This window comes from Mus caroli, chromosome 5 (genome assembly GCF_900094665.2).
Source record: "Mus caroli chromosome 5, CAROLI_EIJ_v1.1, whole genome shotgun sequence".
Classification (NCBI taxonomy): Eukaryota; Metazoa; Chordata; class Mammalia; order Rodentia; family Muridae; genus Mus; species Mus caroli.
Window position 1 is genome coordinate 137,572,815 of NC_034574.1, and position 22,899 is coordinate 137,595,713.

At 49.0% G+C, this 22,899-nt stretch overlaps 1 protein-coding gene across 4 annotated transcripts in view; it reads right to left on the reverse strand.

Annotated features, from left to right (window-relative positions):
* Smurf1 (SMAD specific E3 ubiquitin protein ligase 1) overlaps positions 1–22,899 on the reverse strand; it is an 89,290-nt gene that overhangs the window by 4,976 nt on the left and 61,415 nt on the right. For 2 of the 4 annotated variants that reach the window (XM_029477124.1, XM_021162175.2), the window contains exons 2-16: positions 21,805–21,843; positions 20,433–20,541; positions 18,651–18,784; positions 18,432–18,497; positions 17,330–17,405; positions 14,815–15,056; positions 13,263–13,347; positions 11,912–12,058; positions 10,028–10,226; positions 8,400–8,503; positions 4,991–5,105; positions 3,281–3,459; positions 2,269–2,406; positions 1,186–1,306; positions 318–519 (exon numbers count right to left, since the gene is read on the reverse strand). In XM_029477124.1, coding sequence (XP_029332984.1) covers positions 318–519; positions 1,186–1,306; positions 2,269–2,406; positions 3,281–3,459; positions 4,991–5,105; positions 8,400–8,503; positions 10,028–10,226; positions 11,912–12,058; positions 13,263–13,347; positions 14,815–15,056; positions 17,330–17,405; positions 18,432–18,497; positions 18,651–18,784; positions 20,433–20,541; positions 21,805–21,843 — 1,956 coding nt within the window. Of the gene's footprint in view, positions 1–317; positions 520–1,185; positions 1,307–2,268; positions 2,407–3,280; positions 3,460–4,990; positions 5,106–8,399; positions 8,504–10,027; positions 10,227–11,911; positions 12,059–12,854; positions 12,933–13,262; positions 13,348–14,814; positions 15,057–17,329; positions 17,406–18,431; positions 18,498–18,650; positions 18,785–20,432; positions 20,542–21,804; positions 21,844–22,899 lie in introns of all 4 variants that reach the window. The other 2 variants (XM_029477126.1, XM_029477125.1) reach the window with 2 other exon arrangements.

The window sequence follows — 22,899 nt, forward strand, 5'->3', positions numbered from 1 at the left end:
CCTGCCTCTGCCTCCCGAGTGCTGGGATTAAAGGCGTGCGCCACCACGCCCGGCTGGCTGTTTGTTTTTTAAGAAGGGTAAGGGGACACCCACCTTGGGATGGGGACATCGGAAGCTACCAGTAGCCCCTGCTGCTCCTGGGTTTTAAAAGAGTACATGGGGGGGGGGCTCCAGTGTGGCCACACCCCCGCTAGGCACCCCACTGCTAACTATCTGTTGTGAGAATACTGGCCACTCTCACTCTCTAGTAGGATGGCCCACATTCCAAGTCTTGCTGTGCAACACCTCAGGAATGGCCCTGACTCCACGTCAGTCACCTTGCAGAGCCTTGAAGCCTTGGAGAGGAACTCTTGTGGATCCTGTCACAAACTGCAGGAGTCTGGCTCTCCTCTCCTCATCGAAGGTCTCCACCGCCTGCCAGAACCACCTGACGATGTTGCTGTCTGCCATACAGTGTTTCAACCGGGTGTTGGACTTCCAGTCGTTCAGGTCTATCTTATCCAGCCCACCTATTATCAGCTGGGGAAGGGCACCAGGTTGGGTGTCACCCTCAGACGCCCAAAACACTGCCCCCGCCCCTCCCCCAAGACTACTGAGACTCAAGAAGCAGTGACAGTACAACTCCCACAGCCAAGCAGCAGACAGGCTGTCAGCAATCAGTCACACAGCTACCCGTCGGCTGTGAGTTTGCTGGGCACCAGGGAAGAGTGACTGGGAACAGCTAACAGAACGCAACAGGCCATGTGGAATGAGGGGACACAGAGCACACTGTCCACTTGTTTAAAAGCTTGCTCAAAGCTCACACAGAGAGGCTCCACTCCAAAGCCCTCAGTCTCACAGTGGGCAGATGGCTATGAGAACAATCTGGAAGGCTTAGGCCACTTGGCACCAGGCAGAGCTGGCGAGGGATGAATGAGTCACTGTCTGAGGCCATGACGGTATGTTCTTAGTCTATGAATAGCCAGAGTGGAGAACAGGCTGAGGGAGGCCTGGTCCTAGGCAAGGGCTAGAGATCCCACAAGCCCCAGGCACAGACCTGTGACAATGCCTGCAGAGCCAGTCAGTAGTTGCTGGCAAGGAGACAAGGCTATCCAGGTGCCCTCAGTCTCCCCCTGCACCAAGCTCACTGCACAGAGGGGTGCCAGGGGCCTCACTGTCTGAGGTCCGAGGACACCTGGCACTCACCTCTAGTTCCTTCTGGTCAAAGGGCTTCAGCAAGTGTTGGGGAATGAGTTCGTTAAAGCCCTTCTGCAGCGCTAAGAACTGGGCTTCGATTCCTCTCATAAATCTCCAGTTCACGTACAGCCTGAAAGGAAAAGCCGTGCGTTGCAGGTAACTGCGAAGAGGCCTTGAAAGCACTGTGCTCCCACAGTGGCTGGGACACTATCACAGTGCAGTGACAGACAGCACATGTGGAGTTAATGCAAAACCTGCTGAGGGGACACAAGCCCACACCCACCCTCCCTAGTAGCTTTTAGTTTGCAGGTCTGGTCTTACCCTTAATTATTATTATTGTAATTTAATTACTATTATTTTAAGCATATGCATGTTCTCCCTGCATATCTGCATCACAAGTGTGCCTGGTGCCCGTGGAGGGCAGAGATGGGTGTTGGAGTTGTTAGCCAGTTAGCCAGTTAAGGCCACCATATGTGTGCTGGTCCTCTGGAGGATCAGCCAGAGCTTCAGCCACCGAGTCATCACTCCAGCTCTTTCTATTATCTTTCTCAGACAAGGTTCCATGTATCCCAGGCTGGTCTTGACCTTGTTCTCAGAGAGGTCTGTGACATCCCACCTGGCTTTATCTGTCACTTTTTTTCTCCTCTTTCCCATCCAGGGAAAGTCTGGGACACCCAGGCTGTAATTAGTTCACTATGTAGCCCAGAATGACCCGGAACAACTCCCGTGTCAGCTTTCCAAGTACACAGGTGCACCACGACCATGCTACACCCAGCGTTAATAGCAAGTTAAAAGGAAACTAGCTCTGCCATTCTGGTTTTCCACTAAAAAGCAGGAGTCCTTGATGAGACCTCCCGGAACTGCCAAGACTTCAAAAAGGGTCTGCAAGTCATGAGTGGCCATATGACCACCCACAGTATGCATAACTGTCCCTCGGGTTGGCAGTGGGACGCTGTAGTGAGTTTCTTGGACATGCTGGCAGTCACCTCTGCATTGAGAGCAGGACTGTCACATGGAGTCTCTACTCCAGGTGCCCCTGACAGCACCATCTGCTTGCTCCATGTCACCGCTAAAGCGAGCCCTGCATATTACCGGACATATTCCTTCTTGTTCTCCTCAGTGACAGGCACATTTCTGCCATTGGGTTTCAGTTCATGCTGGAGAATCCGCCCGAAAGCGTTGTGCTCCACGCAGAAGGTATGATCCAACACAGGCGTGATGTCATTCTCTCTGTAGACACAGGCGAAAGCTGGTTAGGCCTATGCCAGGGAGTCCTAACGGGCTGGAGAGGGCCATGCTGGGCAGCTGGCAGGCCTAGCTAAGTTCTGTCCCTGACTTTATGATTACCACTCATGGGGTTATCATTCAGCCATCCTGTGACACCAGGGGACATGAAACCTAATTGCTCGGGGAACTGCATCTGGGAGGAGGCCTGGGAAGAGGCAGCTGAATCAAAAGGACACAAGCCAGGACAATGAGGCTTCTCTCCTCTCAAGGTAGCCTTTCAAAGGCAGCCATTCCCACAAAAAGCACTGGCATCGTCAGGCTGCCTCTTTATCTGCTCTACTTCTTGACAAGCATTTCCCCACAGGAAAGCCCTGCTCCCCACGGCCCTGTACAGTGGAGCAATCAAGGCTAAGGAGGACCCCCTGCCCCAAGCCAAACTCCACACAGCAGCATCCCCGGCATGTCAGGGCCTGGGTCTCCCACAGGTGCACAGGGTCACCCTGTTCCTGCAAAGCATTTGGTTAACTCTAAAACAAAGGTAACTAACCATGAATTTTGTTTTGAAACTTTCTCTTGCCTTCTGCAGACCACCTGAGAAACAATGGGGTACGTGCAAGTGTGCTCTCCCTCAACCCTGTCCCCAACACATACCAAGAAAAGTTTGTCAGCAAACCTAATAGCGAGCCAAACCAGCTTATGAAAAGAATACAAGTCAATGAAATGATTACATCTGTTTTGTTAATTTGTAATTGCAACCCAATGTTTGATGATGTTATAGTTAATTCTGTTACTCTCTTTAGTTCCACACCTATTCCCACAAAAGAATGTGCACACACAACAGCAGCTCCGGGCTGCAGGGCAAGACGGTGACACTTACAGAATCCACACCAAACTCTTGTGCAGCTCTGGGTCCACTGACTCCAGGTCCGACAGCTGGATGGGCTTCCCCAGGAGCTGCTTGTAGAACGGAACTGTGAAACCCCCATTTATGTAGTGTCCGTGGAACACAGCTAGACCCATGATGCGACCCACAAAGTGGAAGTAAGACAGATGGTCCTATAGGGGGTGCCAGAGAACCGCAAGCCATTAGGAAGATGAACAGCAGGCATGGACACCCACTTCCCACGGGCTTCCCGCGTATCTAGACCTAACAGGACGTACACTCAGCTGCCCGTCACCCACCCGTGGCCAAACAGGATAAGGCTGTCCTTGAGTCCCAGCTTCACTTACTCCTAACTCGAGTGGGACTGGAACTTCCTCAATCCTTCTGCCTCCGCCTTCAGACTGGGATGACAGCTGTGGACCCCCACACCCTGGCCTAACACTGTGTATGTGTGTGCCCACTCCCTCTTCCTGCGAACTCGTAGTTAACTTGCAAGGGCCTGGTACAACATAAAAATGTGGAGACCTCAGGGAAGAAGGAAATGCCTCACCTTCCTTAACTGGAGTGGTTCTGGTGCTGACAGTGTTGACAGCTCATGTGTTTCTGAAAATGTGTCAGGATTTAGTTTCCAGGCTGGGTAAATAAAGGTTTATTCCCACTGTGTGTGTGTGTGTGTGTGTGTGTGTGTGTGTGTGTGTGCGCGTGTGTGTGTGCGTGTTTATGTGCGTGCATGTGTGGTATATGTGAAGGTTGCCTTCATTCCCTCAGGTGCTGCCCATTTTTTTGAGGCAGGACCTCTCACTGAAGCTGGATCTTACAGGCTAGGCTGGACAGCCACTGAGCTCCAGGAATCACCCAATTCCACCTCCCCACACTGCCACACCTGGTGTCTGGGGTTTTCTTGTTGTTTGGTGTTTTAAGACAGGGTCTTTTGGGAGCTGGAGAGCACTGACTGTTCTTCTAGAGATCCTGAGTTCAATTCCCGGCAACCACACGGTGGCTCACAACCATCTGTAATGGGATCTGATGCCCTCTTCTGGTGTGTCTGAAGACATGACAGTGTACTCACATACTTAAATTAAATAAAATCTTTAAAAAAAAGAAAGGCAGGATCTTTCTACATAGCCCTGACTATTCTTGATCTCACTATGGCTGGCCTCTAACTCACAGAGATCTGCCTGCTTCTCTGCCTCCCAAGAGCTGGAATTAAAGCCTGTGCCACCATGCCCAGCCACGTCTGGCTTTCTATGTGAGTTCTGCAGTCTGACCAAGTCTTTATGCTTGTGTGGCCGAGCCATTTTCCCAACCACAGGCTTATTTGTATTGAATTCTCTAGCAGAGATAGTCCCTCATTTCAGCTCTGTGGCCTTGTAACACTGTCCTTCACGGTTTTAGGCTTCCCTTAGACGTGTCCCTTAATCCTACCTCATGCGGAATGCTCACATCTGTGGCCCACGAGAGCTAACGATGGAACTTTGCCAATTTTGATCAGAGTCTGGACGTGGTAACCTAGCTCTAAAGATAACATTCAAAAACCATGATCTACTACCATACCAGAGTCCCCTCAAAGGGTAAAGTACTCAGGCAGAGAGCAGCCCAGATCCACAGCCCTCCCTGCCCTTGCCCTGAGCATCCCCAGCACCTGAGTCCCCAGTAACTGAGGAAACTGCAGCTGGGTTCTCGGCTCCTCACTGCAATACTCACAGGGTTGATAGAAGAATCTGGGTTGATCTGCAGTGTGTAAATATTGTCCGTAGAATACTGGAAGAGTCCATAGTACGGATTCAACATTTCATGGCACAACAAATACAGCCACTCCCTGGAAAAATAACAACACAGCTCACATGTGCTAACAATATCACTTTCAGACTGTTTTTTAAGGCTTGTGTGAATGTATGCCACATGCATGCAGTGCTCAAGCATGCCAGAAGAGGGTATCAGATGCCCTGGAGCTGAACTTAGAGGAGGTTGTGAACTGCCTTGTGGATGCTGGGAACCAAGGTCAGGTCCTTTGAGAGAGCAGGACGTGCTCTAACTGCCTACCATCTCTCCAGTTCCAGCTTGCTTGCGTATCTATCTATCTATCTATCTATCTATCTATCTATCTTATCTATCTATTATTTTCAAGATAGGGCTTCTCTGTGTAGTCCTGAGTGTGTACTGGAATTCCCTCTGTAGACTAGGCTGGTCTTGAACTCAGAGATCTGCCTTTCTCTGCCTTCCAAATGCTGGGATTAAAGGTGTGAACCACCACTGCCAGTTGGGGTTTATAAGCATTCTATAATAAAAGAGTTTGGTAGATGAACATCTCAAGCTCTAGGAAAACAGAGAATTTATGAACAACCAAGCCCTTCTAATTTCCTGTTGAATTCTTACTTTAGACCATAAGCACAGAGCATTTCCATCTTCTGTATCTTGTCATATGTGTGTACGTGTGTATGTGCATGTGTGCATGTAAAGGGCAGAAGCTGCCTCCCTGTCTTCCTTAATCGCTCTCAGCTTATTTTTGGAGGCAGGCTGGCCAGGGAGCCCCACAGATACTCCGGGCTCACAGCGCGTGCCTGGTGCTGCTGGGCTCATATTTGGGCTCTGAGGCTTGAACTTGGGTCCTTATGCTTTCGGGGCAAGCACTTTCCAGACTGAGCCAACTCCTCCGCCCATTCATCACTGTGCAATGTAAAGAAACCTGAGATGAATCTGAAAGCATCACAGTGGTTAGAAAGCCAGCGGGGATTCCCTGGTTAGCTTAGTTTCTAAATCCCTCTAACGCTCAACATCACTGTACTCTTTAAAACAAACCAACCCACCAAACACAGTAACCAGTTCTGCTGGAAACTGAAGGGGGGCTGCTGTGAGATGGGTTCAATCCTGAAGATACTGGGGTACAGCACCTTCAGATGGATAGCCCTCAAGACAACGGGCTCAGATTTTAGTGTGTAGTCTCTGACTCTTCAAACAGAAAGGAGGCAGGTTAGGGGAGGGCAGCACAGACCAAAACCATCTGGACATGAAAGGGATGGAAATAAACAAAAGATACACAGATACGTCAGACCAAAAAAACCGGCAGACCCTCAAGGCTCCCCAATCTGTACTTCCGTCAAGTATCCTTTAAGGACCAGGGACCTCCTTGGCTGTGTGTAGCTACTGCCTGTGCAATTCTCTAAGCACTCCGTCCCTCGTCGAGTTAAGAGTACAAGAGAGTGGGGACCAAGCCAGGCAGTGGTGGCGCACGCCTTTAATCCCAGCACTTGGGAGACAGAGGTAGGCAGATTTCTGAGTTTGAGGCCAGCCTAGTCTACAAAGTGAGTTTCAGGACAGCCAGGACTACACAGAGAAACCCTGTCTTGAAAAACCAAAAAGAGAGAGAGAGAGAGAGTGAGAGTGGGGGCTGAGAACATGCCATGTGCACCTGCATGCACACTGAAGTCACAGCAGGTCCCTACACTTGGTGACTGGTGAGTAAATGCAGTCCCTACACAACACATAGCTGCCTGATGGGAGGCCTCCAGTGAGAAGACTTAAAAATGCCTTAGATGTATTTAATTCTTCACTTCATACTGATTACTTTCAATGGAATTCCATAAGTTAGTATGTTATGTGGTAACTTACAACACCGGCCCTCTGTGAGCACGGGAAGATGAGGTGAGGAAGCCCTGCAGAAAGCAGAGGAGGAAGGAGACGGGAATAAGGTAGAAAACTCAGCAGGAGGAGGGCTGTGAGCTCGGAGACTCCTGCGCACAGCACCTACAGCCAAAGGTGAGAGCCTGGCATTAGAGCCATTCTAGAACTGGGAATCTGGCCATGAACTAAACCAAGTTTCTCATTGTGGATAGCTGCTAGGGGCACAGACAGAAGAAAATTACACCAAGCAGCTGTTCTGCACGGGAGAAACCAAGAAAGAGGAGGCTAGGGTGACAGTGCCTAGGGTCTGCTCCAGAAGCAGAGGAGCTGATGCTGATGCTGTTGCTGATGCTGATGCTGTTGCTGATGCCCAGGCTGGACAGCCATGATAGACCAGGTCTCTAAGAAGAGTGCTGCAAAGTGCTGTCCCGGGCATCTTCAAGTTTATGGGGGCAAGGAAGACAAAGCCTGGTTTTAAAAAGAAGCCAGATGTGGTGGGTCATACCTTTAATTCCAGTACTCAAGAGGCTGAGGCAGGAGGAATACTCTTATTTTAGACCAGTCTATGCTATGTAGTGAGTTCTGGGACAGGGAAATGAGAAGGAAAGAAAAGGCAAGGAAGAGAAAAATAGAATTCAGAGACAAATTAAATTCTAAAGGGCTAAATAGTATTCTGTAATTCTGGCTGGAGAGATGGTTCAGTGATAAGAGCACTCATTGCTCTTGCAGGTTACCTCGGTTTGATTCCCAGCACCCACATGGCAGCTCACAACCACCTGTTAACTCCAGTCTCAGGGGAATCCAATGCCCTCTTCTGGCCTCTGTGGGCACTGCATGTCCACAGTGCACAGACACACATGCAGTCAAAACATCCACACATAAAGTCTTTAAAAAGAAAAGTTTCAGAGGAGCCTGAGTGACAGACATGGAGAACTGTAGAGAGCTCAGTCTGTGAGCAGAGGGTTAGCTCTCCTGACTACTGCCCAGAGTCCGTGTCTGTGACCAGGTCCCTACATCAGGAGGTAGCAGCCCAATCTTGGCTACCTTGATGATAGCAGATGCCTCTTAGAACAAATGGCAACGCTGATTAAAGAAGTCTCCTCTCTGAAGTGGAATGAACTGGGCAAGTAAGAGGCTCCTCACTGTTCTTCTTAGGTTTACTTTATTCCGGCCAGAATGGCAGCATATGGTAAGATCCCTGGATAAAACAAATACCTGCACGTCCCACCCCCACACTGCTACCTGCTTAAGCTCAGGAGTGGCCCTGGGAGTTTTGTGTTCAGACACATACAGTAAAGAAGAAGTGTGAAAGTTTAATCCTGACTACAAGTTAAAAAGTGACATCATACATTTTCTAATGGGAGGTGTCAGCAGGAGAAGCCTCAGTGCCCCGTGGTGCCCCGTGGAGATGCTGGCACAGCCCCACTGTGACACTCAGGGAGTGGGCAGCTCCAGCCACTCATGTGGGGAAGAGGATTGACTAGCAACTCACCGAGCCACTCCACCATAGTCCAAACCTTCCTCCCCTCGGAACTTCACCATCAGGCGCTTCTTTAGGTCTTTTGGCCGCATCTTCATGATCTGGCGATACGACTCCTACACATCAAAACCACAAGTTCACAAAAAAGATGTTTGAGAGTGCAGAGGATAGAACCCAGGTACTTTAACATACTAGCCACATGCTGCAGATGAGCCACGCCCCCCAGCCCCTCACTGGGGGATTCTAGGCAGATGCTCTACCACTGAGCCACGCCCCAGCCCCTCACTGGGGGATTCTAGGCAGGTGCTCTACCACTGAGCCACACCCCCAGCCCCTCCCTGGGGGATTCTAGGCAGGGGCTCTACCACTGAGCCACACCCCAGCCCCTCACTGGGGGATTCTAGGCAGATGCTCTACCACTGAGCCATGCTCTAGCCCCTCGCTGGGGGACTCACTTTCCTTCTTCTTCCCAGAGACAAGACCAGGGCCAAATAGCCATGCACTGTCTCTGAGAAGGAAGTGCCCCAGCAGAAACTCTGAAGGGATGAATGGGTGCCAGGAGAATGATCTACACAGTTCAGGGCCAGCTGGGGTCCCATCCTGAGTCACCAGCTTCTGCACAGAAAACCACTGAGCACTGAAAACTGTTGTCAGAGACAGACACGCAACTTCGCTCAGCTTGAGCCTAGGACCTGACAAACCCTGCATCTCACTAAACAGTAAAACTGGTCCCTCGGGGGAGAAGAGTCTTGGCTGGCTACACCAACCTTGGAAGACTCATATATGCACCACACGGAGACTACAAGGGGGAGTCCGTGTCACCTGGTTAAGAAAGCGGTAAGTACTGTGGAGACCACGGAAGTCCGTCTGGAGGCTTCTCAGCAAACTACAGTTACATCTACAGCAGGCCACGTATACACTTCAGAGCACTTAGCGGACTCTATGGTAAGTCATCAAGGCTCATTCACAATAGCTAAGTTCTGCAGCCAACCTCTGTGTCTAACAACAGGGGAGCGGATAAAGAATATGTGGTGTGGACACACACTAGAATTTTTGTATCCATAGAATTAAGCAACTAGAGATAGTCATAGTGAGTGAGTTAAGCCTGTCTTAGAAGACAAATAACTGTGTTTGTTTCTCATAACCATAATCCCTAACTTTTATAGATACATAAAATCATGTAAGTATCTGTGAAGTTTAGGAAAACACCAGAGGGAGGACTGTAAGAGGGAGAAATCGTAGAGTGGGGGCTGGGAAAGAGGCAGAGCCAACAAGATGAAATGTCCTTGTATAACACTATTTGTATAATAAATATCCACAATGAAAAAAAAAAAAACATTTTTGAGACAGGGTCTCACTGTGTAGCCCTGGCTGTCCTAGAACTCACTCTGTAGACCAGGCTAACCTCAAACTCATAGAGATCCACTTGCCCCTGCCTCCCTAGTACTGTAATATAAAGCACGTGCTACTATATCCAGCTATAATAAAAACTAAACAACAGATACATCAGTAAAGCAGATCCTTCAAATGCCAAGCAGAAAGCAGAGTCCACCAAGATGGCAAACACAGCTCATTTAACACAAACCTCCTTGCGTGCTTCCCCATGGGGCTATATGGTTTAGCAAGACATAATTCTTTACCTCAAATATCTCTTCTCTGGAGACTTCTATTCGACAGTGACCAGCCTGGGGCTGCTGAAGAGAGAGCTCATGCCTGAGAACTTTGAGCTTCTGGACTAAGTCCCTCTCATATCTCTGGGCAGGAAGCTCTTCGTCCTCCATGGAGCCCTCGCTGGGCAGCTGCAGCGGCTGGCTGGGCTCCTTGAGTTGGCACTGGTGACTGCAAAGAGGAGACGTGGCCGTCACTGGGCAGGCCAGAGAGCTGAAGCAGCCTGCAGCATACACCACAGGCGGCAGGCTCTGCTAACGACAGGGCTGCTCAGATGAGTGACAACAGCCTGGCACAGGTGTGGGGTACAATATAGACGATGTCATTTATCTGCATGAGGGGTCTTCCTGGTTGTCAACTTGACTACACCTGGAATGAACTAAAACCCAAATGGCTGGGCACACCATGAGGCCTTGTTCACTTTTTAATTACGTCATAAGAAGTGGGAATTACGTCATTTCAAGTCTGGATCTTCAAAGTGGGGAGCTCCATCTCTAACTTGGGCCACATCACTGCTGGCCCTGGATGAAGAACAAGGAAGAAGGAATTTCACTCTCTCTGCCTGCTTCCTCTCATTCTGGCAAGTGTATTTCCTTTACTGGTATTAGAGCCTACTTCTTCAGATTCAAGAGTATACTGAGTATATTCTGAGATACATCACAGCCTCATGGACAGAATAGACAGCTATTGTTGGACTAGCTGGATCATAGCCTGTAAATCAATCATGTGTGTGTGTGTGTGTGTGTGTGTGTGTGTGTGTATGTATATACATACACAAATATATATATATACACACACACTCTATAACTTTTGTTCCTCTATAGAACCCTAATACAATTTGTTATATTAATACTAAAAATTTCAACAGAAACCATCACTGTGTTATCCATCTACCCATGCCTTTGGAACCAACTGATACACTACTGGAAGTGCCTATGAAGAGCAGACTCTCCATGACATCCAGTGACACCCACTCTTCCTTTTGATCAAGATACCAAGCCCCGGTCACTAAGAATGAAGCCCAGTAACAGAACGTAGGCTACCAGGGACAATGTGGCATTTGCTTTTTTCAAGTCTTGCCACTTATGCAAGCTGCACAGAGCTATTTGTGAGGCTGTCTGTGCTACTGACTATGGGTGGCACAAAGATCACACCCATCACTTCCAAGGCGGAAAGGCCTGGCACAGAAGAAAACCACCATGCAGTAGCAGCAGCAGTGGCGGCGGCAGCGGCGGCAGGCGGCCCTTACAGAATGTGCTGTGCAGGTTTTGCTGGAGAACCTCTTCCTGCTATCATCTCAGAGCCCTTCACTTAGGCTGCTTGAAGGAAAAGGGCGCCAACAATGTGTAGCCTTAGTAATGGTCATGCTAATCTCTGCGTTCAAACCACTGTCCAACAAATATCGACCTTATTTGCTTGTGCCCACTATTGAGCAAACACAATAGTAGGTACATAAGAAAATGACTAGTGGGGGGCTGAGGCAGGGCTCAGGGGGTCAAGTGCTTGCTGTGCGAGTGAGCATGAGGACCCACCCACACTCAGATCCCAGCACCTAATAAAAACCCCAGTGCTGGGACCAGAGCCAGGCAGACCTGGGGACTTGCTAGCCAGGCAGAGAAGTCAAGTGAGGTCCAGGCCATGCTGCTCAAGACTTAGAGTAGAGGGATGGAGGAAGGACTCACACTGATATATGTCCTCTGCACACATCCACATTGAGTGCTTGTACCACCCCCCATACATACACACACACACACACACACACACACACACACACACACACACACACGTGTGCGCACCAATACTGGTATAAGGAAGCATCCAATTATAAAGAGGCCAGCAAGGATTTAAGGTCTTACTTCATGATGTGGTGAAGCCGTGGATCTGTAAACTGGGTTGTCCTATTATTGTGATCTACAAAATAGATTCTTCCCGACACTGTGCTTCGGACTTCCCAGCCTGGAGGCAGTGGCCCAAGTTCATCGCAGTTCACACTGTTAAGGTCTCTAGCAAAACGAACGTACAGAGAGCTTTATCCTACTGAGAACCAAGGATTGGCGGCAGCCACAGGGATTTCCTAGCAAGGTGCCCATGTCCCCTCACGCTGCAACTCCTGCTGACTCTGGAAGGTCCAAGCCTCTGGCTTACAAATGGCAGCCACACATGGCAGGTAAAAAGCATACCTCTTGAGAGTCTATGCCTACCATAAGGAAAGGGGGCTACCCCAGGAACACCCTTCCTTACACAACAGAGGGACACCTAGTGGGAAGCAGCTGACTTCCATCAGCAAGCTCTTGGGAATCACAAATCAAACAAACCAGACACTTGCTGTAGCAAAGATTCCTCTACTGAGAAGTTCCTAAGGCCCACACTTTCCAGACTGTGGGGGACAGAGTACACTGTGGCATGAGGGCCACAGGCACCCCCATGTTCAGCAGCAAGTGTTCTCGCTCTGGCCCCTTGATAACTGTGATCCAGTTGGCAGGGACCAGCATGCCTGCTCAAGACGCTTTAGAGATTAATGTAGACACCTGCCATTTCTACAATGCATACCAAAAGGCGCCTTGTTCATTTGCAGGTAATATTCCCATGCAAATGACAGACCCTGAACTGTAAATTCAACACCAAAGACAGGAAGCTGCTTGGGAGTGGGTGGAAGGGGGCAATGATGAATAAAAGAGAACCGAGCATTACCGGGGTCTCTTAGGTAGTGATGCTACTGTAAGAAAAGAAAAACAGCAGAGGAAGGAAGAAAGAAAGAAACTTAACTCTGGCACAGGGTGGGGCGGGGGTCTCTCTGACCTGGGCTCGGATGTATGGCCTTGCAGAAGGAATTCGTATAGAAAAGCTTCATCTCCCCCCGGAATGGTCCCCAAGGGACTGAGGCAAGAGGGGCAGCAAAGCAGAAGAGAGAGGGGGCAGAGTCTTTATCTTTCCTGTTTAACTTTTACCACGGAAACTTCTATGCATTTACAAAAAGACCAGAGAGATCACAGCAGATGGCCAAGTGACCAATTTCAACAGCCCACCATGTTTCCACCCCCCCACACACACAATTACACATGCATACACGCATACACGCATGCATGCACGCACGCACGCACACACAACCCTGCCCAGCAAGTCCCAGCCTCCACCTCATATTCCTCACAGGGAGGGCACTGTTAGCTTCCATGGGAGGGGCTGGCTTTCCAGGCTGGTGAGACCTACCTGGGGATCCTGGGGTCGTGCCATGTGCTGACTCCAGTCTGCGTGTGCAAAAAGTAAACTTGTCCCTGCACTGTTGTCCTTTGCTCTGTGGAGGGAGAAAGGGGCTGTGAGCGAGTATGTTTAGTTTCCACTCTAATCCTACTTCAGACTCTTAAGCTTTTATTTTAGTTTGCTTACTTGTTTACTTATGTTGGTGTTTTGACACAGGTTTTGGTATGATTGGCCTTGAACTCATGATTCTCCTGCCTCAGCATCTGCAGTGGTGTGGCCGCTGGTGTGCACCCTGTCCCTGCCTGACATCTGCAGTGGTGTGACTGCTGGTGTGCACCCTGTCCCTGCCTGACATCTGCAGTGGTGTGGCCGCTGGTGTGCACCCTGTTCCTGCCTGACACCTGTAGTTGTGTGGCCGCTGGTGTGCACCCTATTCCTGCCTGACATCTGTAGTTGTGTGGCCGCTGGTGTGCACCCTGTTCCTGCCTGACATCTGTAGTTGTGTGACCGCTGGTGTGCACCCTGTCCCTGCCTGACATCTGCAGTGGTGTGGCCGCTGGTGTGCACCCTGTCCCTGCTTCTTTCAACACTCTTTATGATCACAGAAAAAAAGAATTACAAGGCTGTGGCTGGCTTCCTCAACTCTATAGGTTTGGACAGAACCCATTTCTTCTAGGCTTTCCCTCACTGTACTGTCTTGGAGAAGATGGCTCCACCTCCTCCGCCACAGAGACAACCTTTGACCATTGTCTCCTAGTGCCCGCATCTGGGTGATCTGCTGATGTGACCACGTCCCTTCTTGGTCCTTCTTAGCACTGAAGCCACATGGCTCTGCTCACTCCATCCCCGTGATGCCCCTCCTAGTCTCACATCTCAGACCATCCCGAGTCTCCAAACTTCCCTCACACTGCCCCAGAGTTCATTACAACTTTCCCATCTGTATGTGGCCCAGGTCATCCAATGCCACAGCCATAGAAGGCACAGCTAAGCCATTAGCAGCTGTGCACAGCACATAGGGGCACAGGGCAAATCCCTCGATGTCCTAACTGGTTTTCTGTTACTTGATAGAAGCTAGAGTTATTTGGGAAAACAGAAGTCTTAACTGAGAAAATGCCTTCATCAGATTGGCCTGTCGGCAAGTCTGTGAGACACTTTATTGATTAGTTATTAATTTGGGATGGCCCAGCCCACTGGACAGGTGGTCCCAGATGGTATAAGGAAGCAGGGTGAGGTCAGGCACAGTAGCACATGTCTGTCCTTAGTTCCAGCCCTCAGGAGACAGAGGCAGATGGATCTCTGAGTTCAAGGCCAGGCTGCTCTACAGAGAGAGTTCCAACCAGTCAAGACTTCAGACTGAGACCTGTCCCAAAAAAGCAATCAGGCTAAACAAGCAGTGAACCACACGCCTCCATGGCCCCTGCCTCAGTCCCTGCCTCCAGCTCCTACCCTGACTCCCCTTAGTGACACACGAGAACTTACAAGCCTAATAAACCCTATTCTCCACAAACTACTTTTAGTCCTGGTGTTTACCATAGCCACAGGAAGCAGACTTTACACGCACCATAGCCTTCAGGCAGCTCCGGCGACTGGTGGCCATGTGGTCGGTTCTGGGGTGTCTGTAAGGGCCCTCGAACCTCAGGATTTCGGAGTCGCTGTACCAGGAGTCTCTGATCTTGGCTTGGAGACTCCACAAACCTGCAGTTCCCGCCTCCTGCTGCTGCACCAGTACCATCTGTATACGGGGCAGGTTCCTCCATGAGGCAGCTAAGCGGCCTTCCAGGGCCTGAGTCTTCATACACTGTTCTGGAAGAGAAGGGCAGAACAGGCGTGGAAACATTATGGAAGTGGCACAAGACTCAAACATGCAATGCTCTACATCCCTCTAACAAGTGACTGTATTCTTAATGCAAAGTTTCATGACATTCTGAGGGTCCACCAGGAGAGAACGAGCCAATCACAATTTAGAGCTCTGGCAGAGCCAGCGGAGGTGCCGCTCGCTACCCGATGGGGAAGGTGGAGCGGAAGGTGTTCCTGACACTCCATTTTCTTTGTTATTTTACTCGAGGATGCAGTTCTTGACTCTTAAGTGCTTTTTAAACATTCTCTTCCCTCTCATAGCAGTTTCAAAACCAATTTGCCTCAATGAGTCACTTCCCTTTACAGTCAGATACTTTTTAAACTTCATATTGAAAATTTTCAATGCATACACGCCATGGAGGACCAGAACAATGGGCCTTTCCCCAAAAGCGGCAGCAGTCACCGGGGTGTCGCCAGGCTGCCCTCCACTCCTCCCCACCAAGGGGCTAGTGTCAGTCCAAGCCCTGCATTTACTATCCTACCCGTATGTATTTTAGCATGGGCCACTTTGTTGTTGTTTTTTTAAAGCCAATGACTTCTCCATTATTGTTGCTGAACCAAAATAATAATAATAAAATAACCACCACCATCATCAAACAGCAGTCAAGTTCAAGTTTCTCTTAATTGTCTTCTAAATCATGACTGTCTAAGACAGAGTCCAGGGCCTGGGGAGACAGCTCAATTGGGAAAATGCTTTCCCGCGCAAGCAAGGAGGACTTGACTTAAAGCCTAGCTCATGTGGTGGCATGTGGTGGTGTGTTCTTATAATCAGCACAGGGGAGCAGGAGCCAGGTATGCCTGGTTGGCCTGCCTGGGCTAACTGGTGAGCCCCAAGCCAATGAGCCTGGCTAGAGAGTCAAGGTTGCTGACCCCTAGGCAAGGGCATCAAGGCCGACCTGCACAAACACCCACTGCTTCTTGGGCTTCTTTGTATTTTATAGCTCAGGCTGACCCAGAACTCAGGATCCTCCTGCCTGTCTCCTTAGTGCTGACATGACAGGCATACGCCATTGTGCCCAGCTAAACTTTTTTTTTTTAATTTATTTTTATTAGGTATTTTCCTCATTTACATTTCCAATGCTATCCCAAAAGTCCCCCATACCCTCCCCACCACTCCCCTACCCACCCACTCCCACTTTTTGGCCCAGGCATTCCCCTGTACTGGGGCATATAAAGTTTGCAAGTCCAATGGGCCTCTCTTTCCAGTGATGGCTGACTAGGCCATCTTTTGATACATATGCAGCTAGAGTCAAGAGCTCAGGGGTACTGGTTAGTTCATAATGTTGTTCCACCTATAGGGTTGCAGATCCCTTTAGCTCCTTGGGTACTTTCTCTAGCTCCTCCATTGGGGGCCCTGTGATTCATCCAATAGCTGACTGTGAGTATCCACTTCTGTGTTTGCTAGGCCCCGGCATAGTCTCACAAGAGACACCTATATCAGGGTTCTTTCAGCAAAATCTTGCTAGTGTGTGCAATGGTGTCAGCGTTTGGAAGCTGATTATGGGATGGATCCCCGGATAAGATGTCCCAACCGGTAAGAAGGACACATGCTCCACTATGTTCATAGCAGCCTTATTTATAATAGCCAGAAGCTGGAAAGAACCCAGATGCCCCTCAACAGAGGAATGGATACAGAAAATGTGGTACATCTACACAATGGAGTACTACTCAGCTATTAAAAAGAATGAATTTATGAAATTCCTAGGCAAATGGATGGACCTGGAGGGCATCATCCTGAGTGAGGTAACCCAATCACAAAGGAACTCACACAATATGTACTCACTGATAAGTGGATATTAGCCCAAAACTTAGGATACCCAAGATATAAGATACAATTTGCTAAACGCATGAAACTCAAGAAGAATGAAGACCAAAGGGTGGACACTTTGCCCCTTCTTAGAATTGGGAACAAAACACCCATGGAAGGAGTTACTAAGACAATGTTTGGAGATGTGACGAAAGGATGGACCATCCAGCTAAACTCTTAATGGGTAGGAGCTTCCCTGTGCTGGTTCCTGAGTCTCTGGAGTATAATCCCTGGGCTAATTACACCTTCCTTCACACGCTAGTATGGTAGCCTGGAGCAGTTTTACCCCACATAGCAGTATATGGTTTGACACTTCTTTCCTACAGGGAAAGAGAACATGGTTGGCACCACGGTGGGCAGCATGGTAGGCATCATGACTGGCATCACGCAGCACTGTGGTAGGCATACATACCCTTCGTTCTCCAGCAGCCCTCTGCAGTCCACCACTGACCCTCCACCGCCTATTCTGTCTCGGGTCTGTAAACTGACTACAACACAAAAGAAGAGCCCGCATTAACACCCAGGGCTGCTCGAGACCCCTGTCAGTATCATACAAAGGAAGCGAGTTTACACCTCCCCGTTTTCAGTGTGGAGCACCTCAGGCCAACAGCTGCACATATCACACGACCATTTGAGCAGTCCTTGAAAGCAGAGAGCAGAAAAGGCACTGAGCTTCTCATGCCCCATCCCCATAAAACTGGAGAGTGCAACATTTCAGTCCATTGAGTTATAAACCTTCACTCTAAGAAAACATTTATGTTCTAGTCTCACTGGTGCAAACAACATGTTTTACTCCTAGGTTTTTCAGTTGTTTGATTTCTGCCCCAACACATCCCTCAACAAAGGAAAGAAGAAATTCCAAGTGGGACGCAGTGCATGAGAACTTTATCCTCAAGTTGCTTCTGGGCGGACGCAGCACTCGCTGTCTTGGGACCTTGAGGCATCTGGAGTCTGAGTGATTCAGCCGGGCTGCGGCTCCACTGACTCCATGCAGCACACACACCCAACATGTGCTTTCCCCTAACACACTGCCAACTACAGGGTGGGCAAGGGGACAGTGACTCAGAGAGGTCACTCCATCAGAATGCCTGCAGGCAATGCAGCAAGCATACTTTAACCTTTCTCTCCATACAATGGAGTCCTCTGTGAGTCACATTACACAGAACTTGTCACACACTTTCTTTGCTTTTGCAACAGGATGGGGCTTCCCAGAAAAGCCACACTCCAGCTCCTGCCCGTCACCCCTGACAAGATAAGGGTCGACTGCCCGTTCCTGCGCTGAGTAGCACAGCACTTATAAACCACAACCTCCCATCCTGGCTGGAGTCACCGGAACTAAGTTTCAATGACAGGATGAAGGGAACCAGAGAAAAGAAAGGAAACCACACAAGAAAGACTTAGTACTGGAGAGATGGCCCACTGTGGTCTGCCCTGGAAGCCTGTCCCCCGTCAGCACTGGGAGCAGGATGGAGGGTTCCATCCAAGTCCCTTTATGCAGATGAGAAAATTCTTACCCACTATTTGGCCACGAACTGCATCAGTATCTGAGGGATTTAGTTTGCATAGATCCAGACGCTGGTCTGCAAACAAACAATTCAAAACTTAACCCAAAGAACGTTAACTAGAGAGGAAGGCAGGGATTCTGCATTCGGCATTCAAATCAAAGTAAAGACACGGGGCCGCCTAAGCTTTCCGAGGATGCACTGAGAGGCAGAAGAGCGCCTGGTTCTTACAGCCAGTGTCTTTCAATCTGCTGATGGCATTGGAGAGCAGCCGCACACAGCCCAGGAAGCCAGCCCCCTGCTTCTTGTGGATCTTCTTGTGGTTCCACACACTGATGGTTATAGAGTCCGTTTTCCCAACGTACCTGTGAGAGCACACAAACTCGTTCAGCACACAAGTTCATCAGGCCTGAACTCTAACGCCCTCAACCACATGCATCTGGCTGCCTCAGAACCCTGGCAGTGGGGGCAGAGCTGGCCGTCCCTCACCAGGCACAGGAAAAGGACTCCAACCAGCTAGCTACACAAGCAGTGAGTGCAGGTAACCATGGTGTAATAAGCATTTTTAAATTTGTTTTTCCCTTTGTTCATTTATTTACTGTACTAGAGATCTGAACCAAGGGTTTCACAGGGACCAAAGCAAGCCCTCTACCACTGAACCACACCCTTGGTCCCTCACTGGCAAGAGTTCTACCTAAAATGAAGAACAACAATAGGCAGGTGTTCTATACCTAACACCACATGCCCAATCCTATCCCACCACCCTTAAAAAGAAACAAACAAAAGAAAAAAAACCTTTTTTTATTCTGAGATGGAGTTTAAGTTGCCCAGGCTGGTGCTGTGAAGCAATTTCCTTGGAATTGAAATATTCTACACCAGAAGGAGACTTATTGAGACTCAGGAAATTCTAAAGGAATCTCATTAAAACACAGGAAGTAAGCAACTCACAAAGTCTCAGGAAGTCCTGAAACTTAGCAGATTTACAAGGTCCCTTCCTCCTAGCTCTCCCGGAGTTAGCAGGGACTGCGGAGGAAAGAAGACTTCCCAAGCTGCTCAGCTGCCTGCAAGGCCCAGCACCTCTGGTGCTGGAGTGGGCTTTCAGAACTTCAGTAGCTCCTCTAAGTCAGCCCTCACCCTGCCCTCCTGTAAGGAAGTCCAGTGTGTTCATCAAGTCACAGAGTGGACTATGGTGGAGTCATTACCTCAGTCTGTCTCTGTTTACATCTCCCCACATAAGAGCCAGGTTGACTGGCTCTGTAAACTAGGCAGGCCTTTGACTTGCGATGCTCCTGCCAGCACTACAGGCCCCTATACCACTAGGCCCAGCATGTGGTAAGATCTTGTAAAAAGGTTGACTCTGCATCCCATTCTGGAAAGCAGTGACCCAGGCTTAACAGAGAACACTGGGGCTGCTTACAATTTTACTGTCTGTCCAAAATGCACAAAGGCACATGGACCAAGATAATAACCCCACTCGATCCTAGGGTGTGTCCACAGAGAACTGTCAGGAAGAACGGCAACCACAGTTCAAGCCATGTGACAAAAATAACAAAACTCATTATTAAAAAGCCCACCACACCTGCACACACTTTGCAGTTTATGTTAATAATCGTTGTGCATGGACATGCGTCCACATAAAAAGATGGCCCTAACTTTGGAATGAATATACAAAACTGTATGCTGGGTTGTTTTTTGGTTGTAAGCATAGGAGCATACTAAGGCAGGGGCCACGGCTCCTTTTGGTTGGTTGGTTTTCTGCTAGCATGACAAGGGAGTTGACATGTCCAAGATCACACTGCCACCGTGGTAAGGGCCAAATCATGAAAACCCATGAGAACAAATGCCAAGACATCAGGGGATGTTGACTGGGAAGTTGGTAACAGGCCATGTTCGCTTTGTCAAGTTTTTGGTTAATCAGTAAGTCAGCCATCTTTTTTTCTCTCTAAGTGTCTCCTCCAAGCCTGACAGCCACTTTTCCGCAGCCCCAGAGCCTCCCAGGGAGGAGTGACTCACAGGTCATAGTGCTGGTTCCACTTTGGGTCCAGGGTGTTTTTCACAGTGTCGGTTGAGTGGCACTGCCCAGAGCCGTCCACAACAATCTTGGCAAAGGGGTCAGGGAGTCCTGGGGAAAGAGAGAACAGACATACGCAGATGTGGTGAGAGTCTATCTGGTGGCACAGTGGCATCCTACAGAAGAGAGTAGCAGATTGCCCCTTGGGATCAGGCTTGCACATGCCCTGCCTCACTACCTCTCTTTGAATGTTATCTTCATTAGCAAAGAGAGGTCTGAGCCTCGTGCTGCACCTTCACACTTGGATGAGCAGAAATGCATGGAAACAGTCTTAGATCCAAACATCCATCTCTGCCGAGCTTACATTTTAAAACTTGCTTCTGTTTATATGTGTGTGTCTGTGTATGTATGCACATGAGTGTGGGTACTGCAAAGGCTTACAAGTGTCAGATTTCCTGGAGCTAGACTGGCAGCCGTGACAAACACTGGACACAGACACCGAGCGATTTGTCTGTTGAGCCAGCCCAACTCTGATCATCACTAAAGGGACTGACTGAATACAGAAACACGATCTATCAAGTAAATTTTTCAATAGTCACAGTCCCCAGAAATGTTACTGATCTTTTGCCTGTGTTAGCTGTGGCATCACGGCGCCTGTCCCCGAGTCACAAGTGGGTGCGACAAGTTTGATGCCAGACAAGCAGCAAGGCCGGAGGCTTTGGAGAGAGGCTGGGCTGTGAGCCACCACTTTGGAGTTTCCTGGCTACTGAGCCTATGAGCCTAAGTCTCTTCATCCTGAAAGTGTAGATGACGCCACTCAGGCAGCAAGCCTCCTGGGATAGGAACGAGGGAGTTTTCAGGGCTGACTGCACGGGGGCGAGGTGCGCTCAGGAGTGCAGCCCTCAGCATTTTATAGTTCCTCCCTTGCAGAGGTTTTCAAATGGAATTTATTTTGTAAAACTGGATTGGCAATTTTAGCCAAGCCACTTACATCGTAAATGCCTTGGTGTATTTGAGGAGAGATCAGGGTCCTACAAGCTCCCAGTTCGGACGCAGGGGGCGTGGGTATGGCTGCAGTGGGGGAGGAGACCTATGCTGGGGGCAGCTGGGAGACACTGTTCAAGCTCTGGACTCCTATACTCTTAGACGACACCCACTGTTTTGTTTTGTTTTTTAATTAAATGTCAGAGGCCAACAAGATCTAAATTCAATCCCTGGTAGCAATATGGTGGAAGGGGAGAACTTCCTGCAAGTTGTCCTCTGACCTCCACACGCATGCTACGGGAAACACACACACATACACACACACACACACACACAATAATTTTCAGAAGTACATAAACTATATATACAAATGAAGCTGGGTGTACTTACTGAAGAAGTCTTTCTTTGCAAGGTTCTTGGCACACAATACTGAAAACAAGCAGACACTGGAGTTAACATTGATAGAGCAAACGTCCCGCACACTTAGTGTTTGTAACAGGAGGGGGAAAAAAATCACAGAAGTTAATATGTCAGTCATCTCTCAAACTGTCTCACTTTAGACAAGCATCCCTAGCAACTATCTAAAGAAGTACCTTTCCTCAAACTGGAGAATCAACAAATTTAAACACTATAATTTAAGCCTAAAACATTAACTGCACAAACACAGAGATGGAATTACTGGTATGTTTTAAAGCTGCATAAACACCAATTTTTAAAAAGAGCAGGTGCATTTACCTTTACAGAGCTGCTAACAACAACAGGAGCTATGTACTCTGGGTATTCTGATAAATAACACTATGTGTGTGTAGGGGGTCAGTTTTGCAAGTATAAACTTTGGTACTGGAAACTGGAAAACAGGGAAAACTGTAGAAAAAGCAGAGCTTTTAGCAGAGTGTTGTGGGGAAAAGTTAACAGGCTGAATCTTCGGAGGTTGTACCAGAGCTGGGCAATGATGGCACACATCTTTATTCCCAGCACTCTGAAGGCAGAGGTAGGTGGATCTCTGTGAGTTCAGGGCCAGCCTGGTTTAGAGTGAGTTCCAGGACAGCCAGGGCTACACAGAGAAACCCTGTCTAGAAAAACAAAAACAACAACAAAAGGGACGAGGAAGGGAGGAGGTGGCTGTAAAGGGCTGGCAAGAAGGCTCAGCAGGTAAATGGGCTTCCCACCAAGCCTGAGGACCTGAGTTCAATCCCCAGGGCCCACAGATAGAGAGAACAGACTCCTGCAAATTGTTGTATGAGCTCCCGTGCACCATCCCCACATTAACAAATAAATGATGCAACTTCAAAGAAGGCAAACAGTATTAGCAGACAGCAAGAATGTAGCTGATAGTATCAGTACCACCACCATCATCTGATGAGTGAAGGGCTCACACTGGCACTCACAGCCATCATGAAGTGGGGCAGGAAGGCCATGAGTTCAAGGACAGCCTGGACTAGTTAATGAGTTCCATACCAGCCTGAGCTCCATGGCCAGGCCCTG